The 19,616-nt window shown below is 40.3% G+C and overlaps 1 protein-coding gene across 1 annotated transcript; it reads left to right on the top strand.

Annotated features, from left to right (window-relative positions):
- On the top strand, nucleotides 714-3,971 carry LOC109820846 (probable LRR receptor-like serine/threonine-protein kinase At3g47570). Its single transcript, XM_020387038.1, has 4 exons — nucleotides 714-805; nucleotides 926-1,101; nucleotides 1,956-2,546; nucleotides 2,930-3,971. The coding sequence occupies exons 1-4, from the start codon at nucleotides 714-716 to the stop codon at nucleotides 3,307-3,309; spliced, it is 1,239 nt and encodes a 412-aa protein (XP_020242627.1). The 3' UTR covers nucleotides 3,310-3,971.

Genomic DNA, 19,616 nt, shown 5'->3' with positions numbered 1-19,616 from the left:
TATGGAATTTGGAGATTGGATTGAATTTTTTGTTGTGCGTAACTCTGATCAACTCTGGTCCTATTTATAGGCTAACTCGATCACATATCATCAACAATTTTGGCTCTTCGGTTCCTAGCATTGATAGGTGGTTCTTCGGTGCCTAACTCTGATAGATCAAGAATTTCACTCCTTCCTATCAAAGATGTGCTGCAATTGGGTGTGGGCTGCAATCTTTTTGGTCAAAGATTGCGGCTCCCTCTGGCTCCATCCAACATTATACACAGAAGAGCATCAGTCACCAGCTGGGAGGAGACTGAACAAAGCTCTTGTGGGAACTTAAAACAAAACACAGAGAGAGAGAGAGAGAGACGAAAGGACAAGAACACGCTAAGTGATTCATCTTCATTCTAAGGTTTAGTTTAAATCTAATACTTGTTTATTAGAATATGCATTTACACAACTGTAAATTAGTTCAATTATCCATAGAAATGCTTGATTGTTGGGTATATTGTTGTGTCATGGAATAACATGATTGTCAACACTAATTTCTACTCCATGATCTTAAAGTATTAAATATTTATTAATCTAAATCATCTTAATTCAAAAGTCCCTTCCCCCGTGGCTCGTCTGTTATTAAAATTTTCATCGCTCACAAGCTCTAGTCCTCCTCTCATGCCCACAAGCTTCCACATCCAGCCCCACCTTAAATCCAAAGCACAACAACATCACCCATGGGGCAAGCACTTCTCTCCTTCAAATCCATGGTATCCGGCGATCCAAGGAGATCGCTGGCCTCGTGGAATGACTCTGTTCATTTCTGCCGGTGGCTAGGGATCACTTGCGGCGGATTCTGACGTCCTCAAAGGGTTGTATCCTTGAACTTGAGCTCTCTTAATCTGGTCGGTGTTATTTGAACAGCCATAGTTAATCTCACATTTCTCAGGGAGATTGATCTCTCAAACAATCATATTAAGGGAATCATCCCACAAGAGATTGGTCTCCTTCCCCGGTTGCTATATCTTGACCTGAGTATGAATTCCCTCGGAGGAGGTATTCCTGCTTCACTCTCTCAGTGTTCAAGATTGGAGGTGCTGAGACTGTGGAATAACAAGCTCCAAGGTGAAATCCCAGCCAGCGTCACCAATTGTTCTAGACTTCAATTCCTGTTTTTGAACAACAACAGCCTTACAGGACATGTACCATCTTCATTAACAACCCTTTCCTCGCTTTCTTCTCTATCCTTGTCTGGAAACAAATTATATGGCAGCATCCCACCTCGCTTTCTTCTCTATCTTTGTGGAGTCGAAGTTTTTCGTGGATCCGAAGATCGTTCTTTATGGATTTAAAGAATAACTCTTGATAGATTCTAAGGCTTATTACTTTCGCGCTGCGTCAGATAGAGGTAAATCAATGTCAGTGATACCAATAAATGGAAAATGAACTAATGGTCGAAAAACAAGTATTAAGAGCTCTTGCAGTCAAGGATGACTTTGGAATAGTTTACTTTAGCGCGTATGCAATACTTTCTATCTTCGTGTCACATGCAGGCAAATATTGTCTTTGACCTCATAATTACACTGTGTTTATTGTTATACTACTTATTTTGAATAATTATTCCCGGATAAAACAAAAACTTACCTAACAGCCAATACCAAATTATACTCTAGTCATATTTTAATTAGGGGAGGAATATTGACTGACCAAAGCATGATTCTGTTTCTTAAGAAGGTGAAGGAAAATATCATATTCCTCCAAAATTGTGTAAGAGGGAACCCAGAAATGCATCTGCGAGCTTGCCTTTCTGAACCCTTTAACAAGAAACATGGCTCGCATACATCTATACTTATCAGTGTGATCACTATTTCATTTATATTCTTGATCCTTTTATTCTGCTTCCTCCTTGGCCGATGCCATCGAAAAGGTTCAAGAATAAAATCTCTTGACTTGTCACCCATAAATGAGCAAAATGTGAGTCTCTTATGGTGACCTAGTGAAAGCCACTAATGGATTTTCTGAGGACAATAGAATTGGAAGTGGAAGTTTCGGTAACGTATATAAAGGACTACTTGATGGTGAATATAGGAAAGCTGTTGCTGTGAAGGTATTGAATCTTCATGTACGAGGAGCATCAAGGAGCTTTTTGGTAGAATGTGAAGCCATGAAAAACATTCGGCACCGGAATCTTCTCAAGATCCTTACAATATGTTCAAGTGTAGATTTTCAATGTAATGACTTCAAGGCTGTGGTTTCTGAGTTCATGGACAACGGCAGTTTAGATGCTTGGTTGCATCCCAAAGCAAATGAGCGATTCAAACTGAAGAAGCTGAACCTTATTGGAAGATTAAATATAGTTATTGATGTAGCTCATGCTCTGCATTATCTCCACCATCTATGTGGGAAACCAATTGTTCACCGTGATCTGAAGCCAAGCAACATTCTTCTCGATGATAATATGATGGCCCATGTTGGTGACTTTGGGCTGGCCAAGTTTCTCAAAAAGGTTTCTTCTCAGTACTCAACAAGTTCATGTGGTCTCAAAGGAACAATTGGATATATTGCTCCAGGTGAAAACTTCTATTTATTAATTTGAATGATTTCCTTAGTACTATACTACAATATATTTACTATTTATTTCACATTTACCGAAAAGTTAGAATTTCAGGAGGCTAAAAAAGAACCGTATGCCCATCTGAAACTTGACCATATTAGTAGTTTCTGCTTTTGTAGTTTAGACAACATATTGTCTGATTTGATTCATAGATGTGGACTTTATCTGCACTACATGCATGTTCATCTTATGTTCTTCGTTGGAAGTATCAACATTTCCATATATATGTTCCCAAATTAATTTGATAAGAAAATATAAGTACTCAGTTTGACTTTACACTGCCTTATATAATTATCTTCGACTAAGTATCCTAACATTTATATGTTCCGCTTACAATAGAGTACGGAATGGGGAGTGAAGTTTCCACTCGTGGAGATGTGTATAGCTATGGGATACTTTTGCTGGAAATGTTTACTGGAAAGAGACCGACCGATGAGATGTTTGTAGGAGGCCTTACTCTTCGTATGTTTGTGGAGATGGCATTTTCTGAACGAATCATAGACATCATCGATGCTCATTTGTTCGCACCACCAACTAATGATGCTGAAAAAATGAATTATGCAAGAGCAATTGAGTGCATAGCTTTATTGCTTAGAATTGGTATCACATGCTCGAATGAATTACCGGCAAAGAGAATGGATATGGGCAACATTATCAAAGAACTGCATATTGTCAGGGATATGCTCATGAGGGATGGAAATCAGGTGGAGAGAAACTGAGTCCTGCAGAGTAGTGAAGGTCCATCTACAATTATTCAGTGAGGAATTACTGCTATGGGCATGTGCTGTGCATGTGACACACACCGACACACACATACACGCACAATTCCTGTTGAAATCAACTTTCTAGGCATGATGGTTGATTTAAGTGATGATAACCTCTTCGTTTTAGATAGTTTCTACTGAAATCTGGCTGTGTAATCATAATGGTTAGTTTAATTGCAAATATATAATCATGGAGTGGTCTTTAAGTAACCAAGGCGATAGCAGTTTGTATAACTAAGAAGAAGAAGAAGTTCCCTATCTATGTCCATGTGTGTATTTTTTGTGTGTTATGGAGAATTCCAGTTGAAAATGCCTCTGCTAGCATTTTAATTTATCGAGATTTTAATTCATACGTTCAACCATTGTTGTTATTGTTGTTGTTTTGTTTTCTGCATAATTTCTCAGATTACCTTTGTCTTATACTTCCTTATTTGCGTATGTATATGTCAAGAGAAATAAAGAACAGGATAAGAATAGGAGTTCCTATTCTTAGATATGTCTTTAGCTATGAAATATTAAACGTTTATTGCTAAGAATGCTGATGATGTCTACTAAGGTCTAATAAGCCTTAAGAAATTTGCGAATTCCATTGATTTCTTTGCAATATATTTGACTCACACTTGCTCTTAGGGGAAGATGAAGAAGCTCAAAACATGACTAATGCGAAAACTGTGGAGTTTGAAATCTCCATGCTCATGATCGGCATTGTCTGCTAGAGCACACTACCAGCATAGAGAATGGAGATGAGGTGAAACTACTAGATAGTATCAAGAACATCGAGATTTTGCAGTGACAATAAGAGAGACTGGCTTTTTAATTATGTATATTATCATAATGGATTTATGTAATCAGCAAACTTTTTTGGGGCTGTTCCAATGAAAGGGCTTTTATATCAGCAATCTTGTTGTGTCGACTTCTGGCCTTCCTTTTGCTTAATTAGATTGAGTTGTTTCTTTCAAATTTTGAGGTTAAAATATTTGCGTTTATCTTATCCGTCGGTTACCCATAATAAATCATCATACTTTTCAGCCTTTTATAGTTACTAATTTGTCTTCTTTGGTAACAAAATAAATTTCCACGAGAGGATCCAATTTGTTTTCTTGGTTGCTGTATGAAATAGTTATTGGTAGGATAGTCATATTATTTAGGGTTTTTACAATATTAGCCCTCACATTCTTTCATATTTCAGAATTAGTCATATTATTTAGGGTTTTTACAATGTTAACCCTCACATATTTCATATTTCAGAATTAGTCCCTCAAAAGTTGTCATTATAGCTCCCCAGTTCTTAAGTTATTTTGAAACTAGTTCCTTAATTAAATCACTGAAATCTCCATTAGGCCCTCGAATTCTCAATAAGTCATTGCAACTTAATCCCTCTGCCGCTATTTCTACTCTTGTTTGGAGGCACCACTTTCATAAATAACTTAAAGCTTTGGGACCTGAAAGCAATTTCAATAACTAATATCACAAAACCCAAATTATCTAAAGCGGTTGTCCGACGTCCCCAAGCCCATCCATGATATCATGGATGCGCGTGCTACCAAATGTCAAGCAGGAGTTACCAGCAAAACTCAGCGTGAGAGAGAATCATTTACTTTTCTATCTGACTTACAATTCTATCTGACGTGGATCTAAAATTACACTCAAATCATTGATGCCAATGAATGAATGAATTTTGAAACACAACCTTTTTTGTCTTTAAGGACTGTAACTCTAACAGGTTTCTGGAAAATACAGATTATTGATTGTAGTTCATTGATGATCCGTAGACTATCGACGGTTGTCTGGTGACCATCGATGGTTAAAGGCTGAAATCAACTTTTCATGCTGATTTTTGCATCGTTTTGAGTTTCAACTTGTTCGTACCTGTTTATTCCTGAAATATATCATCTCACAAACTTATTAGTACCAAATGAGATTTTGTTATTGATCAAACAAGAGATATTGCAATGTTCTTTCCAAACAAAGTTCTAGCAAACGCTACTATGTTTAAGCTGAGAAGCAACAACAAATAGTTAAAATCATGTGCTCATTTACCTATATCCCAACCCCCCACCCCCAACCTCCAAATCATATATATTTACAAATTGGATTCAGATCCACCCCATTTACGTGGTAAATTAATAGGGTCCAATTACCCTAAAATTTATCCTTTATTTCAATTTCAATAGCTGAGGTTATGCCACGCAGGATTATCAGTGTTATCTTGAAACTACGACTATCCTTAAAACCACTGTTTTTAATAATCATTGTGGTGGTAAAAATTATGGTAATTGGAACCTCTCAAATTATCATCTAATTGAAGAGGATTGACATCCTTGCAAAAATTACCCCTAAAATCTAGATATTTGTTAATTCACCCCAAAATTTACCACACTATGAAAAAATGCCCTCCAAGAGTTGTGCAAGGGAAGTCCTAGGATATTCAAAAAATTCTATTAATTGCTGAGCTGAAATTTCCTCCTTACAACATTGAAAAAAACTATCAATGTCAAGCTTTATTATCACTTTGTGGGGAATCTTTAATCTTGGGTGGGACATTTGAGAAGACGAGGGAGAAAGATATTTTCTCAAATTATCTCTATCTATTGGGCATTCCCATTATCAGTCCACCCTTAAAAATCTGCCTATGAAACAGACTTTACTCCTAAAATCTGTGCAACAACCCACAATCTTCTACAGCTCACTATCTCATTTGTTAAGGTAATTCTGATGGTTGATTTGGTCATAACAAAACTCGCCTAGGTGGTCGCCAAAATCCAAATTAAATAGAAACCTAGGTCTTTGAAGTCGTCGCCCCCCTCATCTTTGATGGAGAGCGAATAGATCAACTTGCAAAGAGGAGGCGACTTGAGGTGCGAGGTCTCGTTGCATTAAGGGGGTGTTTGTTTGCATGCAAGTGAAAGATGAAAGTAGGAAAGTTACTCATTTAGGGGGGGTTAGTCACCTAGAACTTTTTAAGTAGAACTGGGATAATTGGTAAAGTGGGATAATTTTTTGATACTGAGATAATTTAGTGGAACAATGATGGGTAATTTTTAAAGTGGGATAATTTGGTAGGATAATTTGGTGGGATAATGATGGATAATATTATGAAGTTGCATAATTTGGTAGGATAATTTGGTGGGGGCAATGGTGGGTATAAATTACTATTATTAATAATTGTATATTAAAAATAATATAATATTGATAAGCAAATTCTAGTAATAAAGGTGGGTATAAATTACAATTAAGGTGTTTGATTTTATGTAAGTGGTTATGAAAGTGAGATGTAAAAAAGTTGTCACATATGATTTAATGCAATTTTAACTTCTCCTAAAAAAGTGGTGAAGTCACATGAAAGTGACAAAAAGATAACTAATTTAATTAAATGATTTTAATTATACTTTCTAATTAATCTTATTTTACCACGTTATCTTCACATTGTACTTTCGATAATAATTTAATTTTTCAAACAAACACTGTATTTCACTTGCGTATTGACATGAATGTAAAAGTCATTTGCAAAAAAAAAAAAAGTAACTTACATATTTTAAATTCACTTTCAGATTGACAAACACCCCCTAAGTCCCCATAACTTTCATGTTGTAACCTCCACGCAAGCTTATCCGGATTGAAACAAAAAGTCCAAAAGAAGTCATCGAGGTGTAAACTTTCTGTCCCCTTATTTTTTTGAGAAAGATTTGTGAGGACCAACTCTAAGTCAAGGTCCTCTATTGATGCCAAGAAGAGCGTACGGACCGACTTGCCGAGATGAGATGGCGTGGAATGTGAAGTCAAGGTCTTCTACCGATGCCAAGGCGAAAGTCTTGCGATGCGACCTTCTGATGGTTCGTTGTTGTCCGCGTTTGCATTATGGCTGAATATTCCGATAACTTCAGCTCTTGAGGCTACTGCACACAATATCAACGGATTTGGATCCTCTCCACTACAAAAAAGTAGTGGAGAGACCACTACTTTTAATCTCAAGCGTTGATTATTTAGTAGGCGGTTATGATACAATCTAAATCTAACACTTACCATACCCCCGTGTATTGCACTCATTCCTAATTTACACTAAAAGAAAAAAGCATAACCATCAACTAGATAATCAATGGCTGTGATTATGTAATGGTCCCTCCACTATTTTTTTTGTAGTGGAGAGGATCCGAATCCATATGAAAATTCCCTTATATGGAAAAAAATTGTATAGCCATAGCCTACTTATTTTCAACCAAACAATAAAATCACATTTGAAAATATATTTTCTACAATAAAATTGTGGAACATTCAAACATCGAATTTGAAGTTGGTTTAATGTAACAAATGTTACCTACGGCATGCGTTGCTGCAACATTTGCCGTAATTTTTTTTTGCGGCGGACAAAATAGCACTCAATTTTACTACCCATCCGAAAATAATCCCATCATCACACAATTCTTTGATAGTTCTATTCTTTTGATCAACTGAGATTTGGCTGAGACGACTCTTGCATGAATACTGAAAGATGTTAAAGCTATAAATAGGTAGTAAGAGTTTGATCATCATATATTAATCTAAATAGAGATATTTCTGTTGGGTTGGAATAAATAAGTCAAAGGTTGGTTAACAACATTAACATACTTCCCAGGAGGAGAGTAAATTTATCAGTTCTCTCCTATAAAATATTGGCTTTAAACAAACTCAAATGTGCGTGTGTGTGTGTACATAAGAGCTTCATACTAATTATTCGGACTAAGGCCATGTTTTAGGTGGTTGTAACTATGTTGTGCACTTGTTCACTTACCACATTATTTTGTTTGGACTATGGTCTCGTTTAACTACCTGCAACCTTTTGGTCGCACTAAGTCATTTACGCCCCTAAAGAAGTTGAAATTTGTTGCCGCCTAATGGTAGGCTTATATGAAAGTAATTATTTAGATAGTGCTATAAAGATTGGCTTTAATTAGACTGTAGTATAAGATAAATGTTCCCATTTATCATTATGGGCGAGATTTTGAAATGTGATATTATTTTGTACAAAGTATTAAGCAAACATGATCTACAATCATAACTTAAAAGTCTGTTTTTTTTCTTCTATGAAATTTTGGATATATTTTATTTTAAGCATCAGACTTCCACTAAACGGTTTTTGAAATATTTGGAATAGAAAAGAGTATTTGATGATTTCAACTTGGTTTTGGGGGGGGGGGGTTTTTTTACCGATGTCACTAACTCGTAATTCCCTCCATGGCCACAATTGAAATATATGAGAAAACCATAATCCTTATTATGAAATCTCTTGGGCTTATATAGGCCCCTACAAAATACAACTTACAAATAAGTCCCTACATATTACTCATATGTCAACACTCCTCCTCAAGATGGACGAAAGATATCCATTAAGCCCATCTTGTCACATCATCTAATCATATCTAATGAGCTAAGTCTCTTAGTCAGACATTTTGCTGCCTGGTCCTTAGTTGAAACATGACTTAGCTCCAGTAGTCCACAATCCAACTTCTCTTTGATGAAGAACCTATCGATCTCGATGTGTTTGGTTCTATCATGTTGCACTGGGTTGTTGGCGATACTGATAGATGACTTGTTATCACACCACAACTTCATCTTAGCTCATTGATCCAGCTTCAGCTCCACCAGCATGCTCTTCAACCATAACAACTTAGCAACTCCTAAGGCCATAGCTCTATACTCTGCCTTAGCTGTCAATCTCGCCACCACAGACTATTTCTTACTCTTCCACGAGACTAAGTTCCCTCCTATAAAGATGCAGTATCCTGAGGTGGACCTCCTGTCATCAGCACAGCTAGCCCAATCAGAGTCGCAGTAACCCTCAATACTCACATGTCCATTCTTTCTGAATATCAACCCTTTTCCGGGGGCACTCTTCAAATATCTCAGAATCTGGTACACAGCATCCATATGACCCTTCCTCGGATCATGCATGTAGCGGCTCACCACGCTCACTGTAAAAGAGATATCGGGACGTGTGTGACTCAGATAGATCAACCTGCCCACCAGCCTTTGGTATATGTCACGATCAACTAGTTCTCCAGCTTCAGCACCCAGTTTGAACTTCTGGTCGATCGGTGTAGTTGCAGGTTTACACCCTAACATACCTGTCTCTTTGAGAAGATCCAGTGCATACTTTCTCTGCAATAGGACAATCCCCTCCGCTCCTCGAGCTATCTCTATTCCAAGAAAGTATCGAAGCAATCCAAGATCTTTCACCTCGAATTCCTTACCCAGTCTCACTTTGAGTTGGGCAATCTCCTTCTCATCATCCCCTGTAATAATCATAGAGTTGGGCAATCTCCTTCTCATCATCCCCTGTAATAATCATATCATCCACATATACCGCAAGTATGGTGATGTGACCTTCATTTCGTCGAAAGAACATGGTATGATCGGCGTTAATCTGCTGGTACCCCATACCTAGTATAGCTCTCCTGAATCTGTCGAACCAAGCACGGGGAGACTGCTTCAACCCATAGAGAGACTTCTTTAATCTGCAGACCTTGCCCACTGTCTGATCTGTGTTGAATCCTGGCGGAATTTCCATGTATACCTCTTCCATCAGATCTCCATGAAGAAATACATTCTTCACATCTAATTGGTGTAGCTTCCATCCATCATTTACTGCCAGAGAGATCAATGTCCAAACAGTGCTCATCTTTGCTACCGGTGCAAAAGTCTCATCATAGTCGATCCCATATGTCTGACTATATCCTTTTGCCACCAAACGAGTGTTTGTGGGAAAATTTACAGTAAAAGAAACGAAGGAAAATTGATTTGTATTCCTTTAATCTCAGTTACAATTGGATTTCCTGATTACAAAAGAGAGGAGAATGATCTGGATTCTCCCCTTTGTTTAATTCTGGGTTCTTCACGGTGGCGATGAGATGCCTCCCTCGAATGCTCGCGTCGAGTTTGCTTCTCGTTGACGATCCGATGTCTTGTTTCACTGGAACGTAGTCTTCTCCTCACGATTTGACGTTGTGGAGAACTCTGAACGAGTTTAAAACTCTATGAAAGAGTTGATTTAACCGAAAGTCGGTTATAAGCCAAGGATGAAGAAGATCTTATTGCCGATCTCCAAAGCTCCAACCGAAGGATGAAGGATCCTCTTTTCGCTGCCAAGAAGTTCCAACTGACCGCCCTCCAAAGATCCAGCCCTGATCTGATTATCAAAAATCTGATCCTTAACTCTGTTGAGTTTGTTGTTATTTATAGGGGATTAAGGGGTGTAACCACCTCCTTAATTCGCTCCTAAGTGGGGCTAATGGGATGTAACCGCCCCTTAAATCACTCCTGAGTGGAGTTGTGATCCCCTCAGATCGTGGGAAACGGTTTTGAAACCGTTCAACTCGTGTTTGAACGAGTCAAACGCAGATCCTGCATTCTGGCATGAATTCTGTGTCCAAACGCAGTATCTGGAAGCTTGAACGCAGTGATTGGAAGCTGCGTTTGCAGCGGATGAAAGCTGCGTTTGGCAGCAGTATAGAACTGCGTTCGAAGTCAGCTGGAGCTGCGTCTGGCAACGGTTGAAGCTGCGTTCAGAGGCTGATTTGAGTTGCGTTCAGAGCTGTGCTTGGCAGCGATTGGAGCTGCGTTTGAACTGTGCTTGGCAGCGATTGGAGCTGCGTTTGAGCTGTGTTTGTAGCTATGAACGCGGCGCATCTTGATGCTGGTGTGCGGGGAGGACTTCCGCAGCTTGATTTGAAGAGACCGTCGATTTGTAGTCTCTTTCTATCGAAGTTTTGCAAAGATCGTCATTTTGTAATCTTTACGTTAGCTCTTTGATATGCAAGATAGTCGATGCCATATGTCTGACTATATCTTTTTGCCACCAAACGAGCTTTGTAACGCTCAACCTGTCCGTCTGGATTTTGCTTCACAGTGAAGACCCACTTGCATCCAACTGCTCTCTTTCCTTTTGGTAGTTTTACTAACTCCCAAGTGCGGTTCTTCTCAAGGGCCCCTAGCTCTTCGTGCATCGCTATTTTCCACTTTGGGTCTTTCTTAGCATCCTGCCAATTGTTAGGTACAATAACAGAGTCCAATGATGCGATGAATGCTCCATGTGCAGGATGAATGTTAGAATATGATACAAACTAGGCAAGATCCCATCCATATCTATCGGGAGGATTTCCCGCATTACTACGAGTAGTCCTCCGTACTGATATTGGTGTGGGAGGAGTAGGGAGAGGAATGTTATCTCCTTGGGATGAATCTGGTGGTGGTGTCGGTGTCTCAGGAGTCGGGGCAGGCATTGGCAAGAGACTGGGCAGCACTAGTGGTACTGTAGGTACTGTTCCTGCAATTTGCTTCCCCTTCCTACTATAGGTTAGTAGCTCCCCCTGAACCATGGGCCTAACACCTCTTGTCTTATTTTCCTTTTCTTCTTCATTCTCCTGCTCCTCCTCAACCAATTCTCCGTCCCAAGGAATCGATACAGAAATTGATTTCTCTGATTTCTCCACATTGTTCACCGATCTCTCACCATTCTCCTCCTCTCGCCTCATACTTCTAGTATTGGGCGAGTTACCAATGGATGAAATTACCTCCCGGGTGTAATATGGCTCGAGTTCTCGAAAGTGCACATCCATGCTCACAAACAACCTTTTCTCCATCGAGCTCCAGCAAACATATCCCTTCTGAGTAGCAGAATATCCCACAAAGATGCACTTCACAGCTCTAGGGGCAAGCTTCCTGACGGATGGCCTGTTATCCTTCACAAAGCACACACAGCCAAATACTTTAAGTGGAAGAATCCCACCATTATCTCCCTTCAATGTCTCACACGGAGACTTCCAATCCAGTACTCTCGAGGGCATTCTGTTGATCAGCGCTGCTGCGGTCAATACTACTTGCCCCCACAATATTTCTGGGACATTCATAGAGATCATCATGCTTCTAGCAACCTCTAAAAGATATATGTTCTTCCTTTCCGCTACCCCATTCTGAGCTGGTGTGTATGGACAGGTTGTCTGGTGATGTATTCCCTGAGCTGACAAATATTCTTCAAACGCTCTGTTGGTATACTCTGTCCCATTATCCGACCTCAATACCTTCACCACTGCTCCGTATTGAGTCTGAACATTCCTATGAAAGTTTTGGAAGCACCCAAATACTTCACTCTTATTCTTCATCAGGTATAACCAAGTAACATGAGAGAAACAATCAATAAATGTAACAAAATACTTGTATCCATTCATAGAACTTGTGGAACAAGGCCCCCAAACATCTGAATGTACCAAGTCAAATGCATGAGAACTTCTATGACCAGAACTAACATAAGAGCTTCTAGTAAGCTTTCCAAACTCACATGCATCACACACAAGTTTTTGTTTATTTGCTTTCTCAAATAAAGCGGGATACAATCTACCTAAAACACTAAAGGATGAGTGTCCCAAACGCTGGTGATGAAGCATTAACTCACTCTCAGCACTCATTTTAGATCCTACTCCTGCTTCCTCTACGACTGACACCAATGCTGAATCCAGCCCTTCACGATCCAGATACCACAATCCACTACGCCATGTGTCAGTCCCAAGTCTCCGCCCTGTCCCCTTCTCCTGGAAAATCACCTTGGGAATATCAAAAAAAACAATGCATTTTAGTTGGAGGATGATAGAACTAATGGACAAAAGATTGACTGGAAAGGAAGGAGCATGCAAAACATTGGACGAAGTTACAGAACCAGTACAATCGACTGTACCATTACCAACCACCGGCTGAAATGTACCATCAGCTGTTTGAATACTATCAGACGATGCTAAGTGAGTATATGATGAGAACTCACTAGCATTACCTGTCACATGTCGAGACGCACCGGAGTCGACTATCCATTCTGATGATCTGTCGAGAGACATAGAAGCGAGAGCATGTATGTCATCAGTACCTTTGGTCGGATGAGCATAGGTAGCAGTGTTGCCTCTGGCGAAGAACGAAGTGGATGTCTCCTTAGTCCCACTCCTCAAGTCTTCATCCCCTGCTACTTGCTGCTTCCTCCTGAGTATCGCCAGGAGAGCACGATCCTCCTCAGTAAAGACCACCTCAGCTTTTTCTTCCTCTGCTACCATCAGATTCGCCTGGTTCCCTACTCCTCTTCCACCTCGTCGACCCCCACGGCCACGACCACGACCTCCGAACTGTCCACGTCCACCCGAATCTCCTTCCTTGGGTGGCTTGGTGTAAGCATGCCTTAGATGACCCACTGTACCGCAGTTGTAGCACTGTCGAGTCTCTCCCCTAGATCCAGTGTTGCTAGAGGCTGCCAGTGCTGACTTCACCACAGGAAGTCCACCTGTCCCTGCCTGCAACCTAATACGAGTCTCCTCCTAGATCATAGCAGAGACAGTCTCCTCAAGCGTGGGAATCTTCGGATGAGCGAGCAGCAATGCAATTCGCTGAGCGAACTCTGATGTCAATCCCTTGAGAAATACCATAGTCCTCTCCTGTAGGAAGGCCTCCCGTTCTTTACATCCCGGGTCCTTACAGCTCGCCCGAGGTGAGAAGTGATCATAATCTAGCTACAGACACTCCAGCTCTGTGGCATACTCCTGTACAGTCCGCTCTCCCTGTACTGTAGCATCGATCTCTCCCTTAATCTGGAACACCCTCAGGTTATTCCCCACTCCATCATAGGTCCTCTTTAACTTTTCCCAGACGTCCTTCACCTTCTCAATGCCATCAACAGTGGCAGCGATCGACTGGACCAATGAGTTGAGGAGCCAGATATACACCAACATATGAGTGGACTTCCACTCATCTCTTCCTTCCGAGTCCTCATCCGGCTCTGTCACCTCTCCCGTCAGATAACCCTCCAGGTTCCCTAAGTACCCGGTCCATCAAGCTTCAGATCTATAGTAGGAAGCTCCAACTTCTTGGATGGTTTTGTCGTGCTCTCACCAGCCGACAACTTCATCAGCTTCATCAAAGTTGACACCTCCGTGGGGTTCAACTTCTTGATAATCTCCTCCATTGATCAAACTTCAAACCTAACACCTGGTCACCTTCTCTTCCGACCCTTGTTGTGTGCAGTGAAAATTTCGGCAGCACCTCTGCTGCACAACAAGAGTAAGATCTCAGACAAATTCTCGTTTCTCAGAGGAAACAAGAATCAAAAAACAGTGATATATCTCATCGCCGTGAGATATATACTCTTCATGTCATCAGTTCGAGGACTGAGTCGAGGGAATCCATGCCAAACTCGAGGTTCGACATGGTGCAGCAAAAAAGGGGGTGGAGGGGGCTGTCCGTGTGGGGAGGTTGCCGTGGGGGCGGCTGTGATGGGGGGGTTGCCGTGGGGGGGAGGCTGCCGATGGGGGGGAGGGGCTGTCGTAGAAGGGGGGTTGGTGCTCTGGTGGGTGGTGGCCGGAGGAGGGAAAGCCGGGTGGGAGGGGGGCGGCGGCTAGGTTTTTGGTGGAGGCTCTGATACCTAATATGAGAAAACCCTAATCCTTATTATAAAATCTCTTGGGCTTATATAGGCCCCTACAAAATACAACTTACAAATAAGTCCCTACATATTACTCATATGTCAACAGCCACCTCCTCCTTCCTCTCCAAACCCAACGACCGCAACCTCTCTCTCTTTATCATGATGTTAGTGTGATTATTTCAACTGGGTTTTGGAGAGAAAATTTTCTAGTTCCCTCCAAGCCCCGTCACCGACGTCACTAACTCGTAATTCCCTCCATGGCCACCTCCTCCTTCCTCTCCAGACCCAACGACCACAACCTCCTCTTCTCCTCCTCCTCACATGGCCTCAAGCTCTCCTCCGCCTTCAAAACCCAATCTTTCTCCTCCCCATCATCGTCATCCTCCGCCCCCCAAATCTCCTCCTCCTACGACCTCTCCTCCCTCCACTTCCGTCCCATCAAAGAATCCATCTCCCGCGAGATGACCCACTGCTACATGTCCGACATGATCACCTACGCCTACACCGACATCATCGTCGTCGGTGGCGTCGGATCCGCCGGCCTCTCCTGCACCTATGAGCTCTCCAAGAACCCTGACATCAAAGTCGCCATTATCGAGCACTCCGTCTCCCCCGGTGACGATGCCTAGCTCGGCGGCCAGCTCTTCTCCGTCATGGTCGTCCGCTAGTCCGCCCACATCTTCCTCGACGAGCTCGAGGTCCCCTACAACGAGCAGGAGGATTACATCGTCATAAAGCACGCCGCCCTCTTCACCTCCACCATCATGAGCAAACTGCTGATGCGGCCCAACGTGAATCTGTTTAACGCGGTGGCGGCGAAGGACTTGATAATTAAGAATGGTAGGGTCGGTTTGGTTGTGAAGGTTATGCATTGGTTGTTAATGTTACGGGTTGGTTGTGTAGGTTAACTTCACAATCAAAGCGTAACCTTCACAACCAACGTTTATCTTTAATAACAAACCCTTAACCTTAACAACCAACTCATAACCTTCACAACCAATGTATAACATTCACAACCAACCTGTTGAGTTATCTTGTAGCTGTTTGGATTAGGAAAAGAAGAAGTAGGAAAAGTAACCCTATGTTGTTTTCCTAGCACACAAGATTCACAGAAAGGGATGGGGGATATTTTATCACTACCAAAGTGACCTCCTTTATGCAAAATTTCTAATCCTTTATTACTCATGTGACCTAATCTATTATGCCATAAAACAGATTTATCACCTATCACAGAGTTAACAGAATCAAGCACAGGTTCAGCATGACAAATATACAAATTATTTTGTTTTTCAGCAGTAAAAACAACAAGAGACCCTTTTAGAATTTTCATAACCCCTTTACCCCATTTTCCCTCCAAACCATCATTTTCTAGAGATGCACAAGAAATCAAGTTATAACGTAAATCAGGAACATGCCTAACATCCTTCAAAGTAAACACAGAACCAGAGGAAAACCTAAGGCATACATCACCAGTTCCTAAAACATTGCATTTCTTTTCATTTGCCATTGACACAAAGCCATTCTCTATTTTCTTGTAGTTTGAAAACAAGGTTTTAAAAGGAGTCATATGAAAAGTACAACCAGAGTCTACCAACCAATCTGATTTACCCAAAGGATCAGATAACACAGAGTTCAAATATGCATAATCACACAGATTATTAATCATGAAGATCTCACCCATTTTGCCCTCACAGACAGCCATATTAGCATGTTCATTTTGCTGATTTTTCTTAGGCTTAGGACAATCTTTAATAAAGTGACCAGTTTCATGACAATTATAGCATTTTTTAGCTTTAAACCTGGACTTAGATCTACCCCTTCCATTTTCAAATTTTTTCTTACTTGATTCCCCATTACTAGCATTCTTTTGGTAATTAGACCTATTCTGAGGCCTACCCCTCACATGCATAACCTCACCAGAATTTTTATTTCCCCCAGAATGTTTTAAATCTAATTCCTTACTCTTAAGACCATTGACCACAACATCAAGGGTAACCTCATCTCTACCATATTTAATAGCAGATTTCACATCACTATATGAGTCAGGAATAGCATTTAGAAGGGCAATAGGAGTATAATCATCTATATGTTTATCACCAGTTAACTTAATATCTGAAATAAGTTTTGTGAAAACATCTAGGTTCTCCTCAATGTCCTTAGACATATCCAATCTAAATTTGAAAAAATTTTCAAGCAAAAACATTTTACTGGGCAAAGAGGTTTCAGTATAGAGTTCTTCAAGTTTATCCCAAAGAGTTTTAGCAAACATCAAAGTTATGAAATTATATATGAAAGAATGATTTGAATTGAATATAACAATATGATACTCCTCTCTCCAATAATAAAAATCCATGTGCAAGCACATAAACTCTTTGTGCCTAAAGTTAATGGAGACCAAACGCTTGTTAGTCAAGTGACCTCGACAGAAGAGGAAACTACATCAATCTAAATACTGGCACACATATGATGGTCTGATAGAAGTTGTTGGGTTGCCGAGTCACATAAATGGATATGAACTAGGCTAATCTACTTGTACTCAAATTCCTTCTTTTGAAGCACAGCGACACTAACCTCTCTCTGATACCACTGTTGAGTTATCTTGTCGCTGTTTGGCTCAGAAGCCTGCTCAATCAGTCCGATCTTCTTCTCCAGTGCACCACCAAGAACACAAAGGGAGGGAGAAAAGCAACTATTACACAGTCTCTCTCCAGATCTCACAAAGAGGTAAAAGCACAGAGCTTTGAAGGAGCACAGAGCTCAGGTAGGGGAGAGGATCGCACAGTGGGTAGAAGCACAGCGGGTAGAAGCACAAAGCTCACAGGAGCACAAACTCGCAGAAAGGGGGAGATCGCACACAGCAGAGGGAAGCTCAAGCTCAGATCTTCACCTTACTGCCTCTACTTCCTCTTCATCCCTCTCCCAAGCTACTACCAACCCATTACCCATATATAGGGATGGGGGCAGCCGACCTAGGGATGAAATCACAGCGGCGGCCATCAAATCCAGAGATTGCGAAGACTTCCAGAGATCGCGAAGACTTAGGAGGAGGTGAGAACCATCGGGTAGGTGAGGGAAAATAGAGGGGCTAGGGCACAAGTGGGGGAGATGGGCATTTAGTGGAATGGGCCAACTTATTGGGCCAACAAAACAACCAACACAACCATTATCCTTAACAACGAATATTCTAAAAAGATTTTTAGAATTCTAAAAATATTTTTATAATCTCTCATCATCCTCATTCATAGCTGTCTTTACCTTCATCGTTACCTCTCTCAATATCATCGCTTCTCCTCCTTTGCCCCTCTTCCTCCCACACATCTTTCTTCTTCTCCATTCTTTGTCACCCTTTGCCTCGACCTTTCCTCCCCTTGCCCACCCCTTTCTATTCTTCTTTGGTCCCTCTTTTCTCTTTGCTGTCTTTACTCCTTCAATCTTTTCTTTACTATTTTTTATTTCATGGATTAGTAATACTAATATTAATACTTTAGCCTTGACTTTGTTAAAAAGAAAAAAATAAAAATAAAAAATATTTAATGTGTGTGATCTACGGCAAATAAGTAGTTAAGCAGAAAGAAGAAAGTTGTTATTTTTAATAATATTTATTCATAAAACTGTTAAGAGACGTGAGGAGAGGACGAAGGAAGAGAGGTAAATGGTGAGGAGGAGAAGTAGTGGATGAAAGATGAGGAGAAAAAAGGCAGTGTTTTTTCGTTTTATTCAAAAAAGATATTATCTTTGTTCATTTTTCATAAATATGTATGCTAATTTTCGAGTCCAACAGTTTGTTGTACTCTCGATCTAACTGTTTTATTGTTGTAAAAGTTTGAAATAGCACATTGAATTTGTCCATCAACTTAATTGTGATTAGTTTCGGTTATAAGATCTCTTTTCCAATTTCTCTCGTAAATGTATACGCACTTCGATGGTACCAGAATATTCATGCTTTTTATTTGCAGTACAGCTGAACATTGTGATTTTTCATCATAAATATTGTTAAAAAAAAAGCTTTTTTACTAATGTTGTAACACAACAAATTTCTCTTTAGATTGCCCCTTCAACTAAGGGGAATGAATGAAAGAAAGTAGGCCTCCAATGAATCCACTGATGGTCGGAGTTAACTCCAATTTCTTCATAATCTGCACATAGGTCTATTTTGTAAATTTCTTCTTATAAATATTGTTGTGGTATAACAACTGTAGTACTAAAAACTATCTTCATGTTGCGTTGCTATTATTTGTCGAGCTCTTAACTATTGTCAGTTACTAAACATGCTCACTTCTCGAGAACTACATTATCGAACAGAAACGGCTGAAGAGTCCAAAAGTAACACAATCGACCGGAATAAGTTTATCAGGAACTTCCGTATGTTCAGCCTCAGCAGAACTTCATGACGTATTCCCAACAATATTACTACAATATTGCAGCTTTTAATTATAAAAGCTATCAGCTTTTTCTTTCGGGGTTTAGTGAGAGTTTCAAATTTTTCGGGCGGGGTTAATTGTCAAAGGCCCAAACATATTTGGGGAGTTTAACGAAATTTACCCTTCTTTTAAAGAGAGATTTTCTGGAGTTTGTTGTCATCATCAAAAACATTCTAAAGAACACTTTTTTTCCCCTTATCTTTTTTAAGAGCAGGGGGGGATATTTTTTCCCCTTTTTGAGGAAATAAACCTTAAATTGGTAAAAGCAGTGAAAATACTTGTTATAAGCAGCAGTAAACATTATTCTCATTTGATCATGTTAAAGCCAAATCAAGCAGAGGCAATGCACTGCCTCAAATTCCCTTTCGTGGAAAGACTTTCTTTTTGCGAAAATACATTGCCATTTGCATGAA

This window comes from Asparagus officinalis, chromosome 8 (assembly GCF_001876935.1).
Source record: "Asparagus officinalis chromosome 8, Aspof.V1, whole genome shotgun sequence".
Classification (NCBI taxonomy): Eukaryota; Viridiplantae; Streptophyta; class Magnoliopsida; order Asparagales; family Asparagaceae; genus Asparagus; species Asparagus officinalis.
This window is presented reverse-complemented; position numbering and strand designations above follow the sequence as displayed.

Coding starts and splice junctions, on each gene's coding strand:
- LOC109820846 (XM_020387038.1), top strand. CDS start 714: ATGGGGCAAGCACTTCTCTCCTTCAAATCCATGGTATCCGGCGATCCA. Junction 806..925: donor GACTCTGTTCATTTCTGCCG/GTGGCTAGGGAT, acceptor CACATTTCTCAG/GGAGATTGATCTCTCAAACA. Junction 2,547..2,929: donor AATTGGATATATTGCTCCAG/GTGAAAACTTCT, acceptor CGCTTACAATAG/AGTACGGAATGGGGAGTGAA.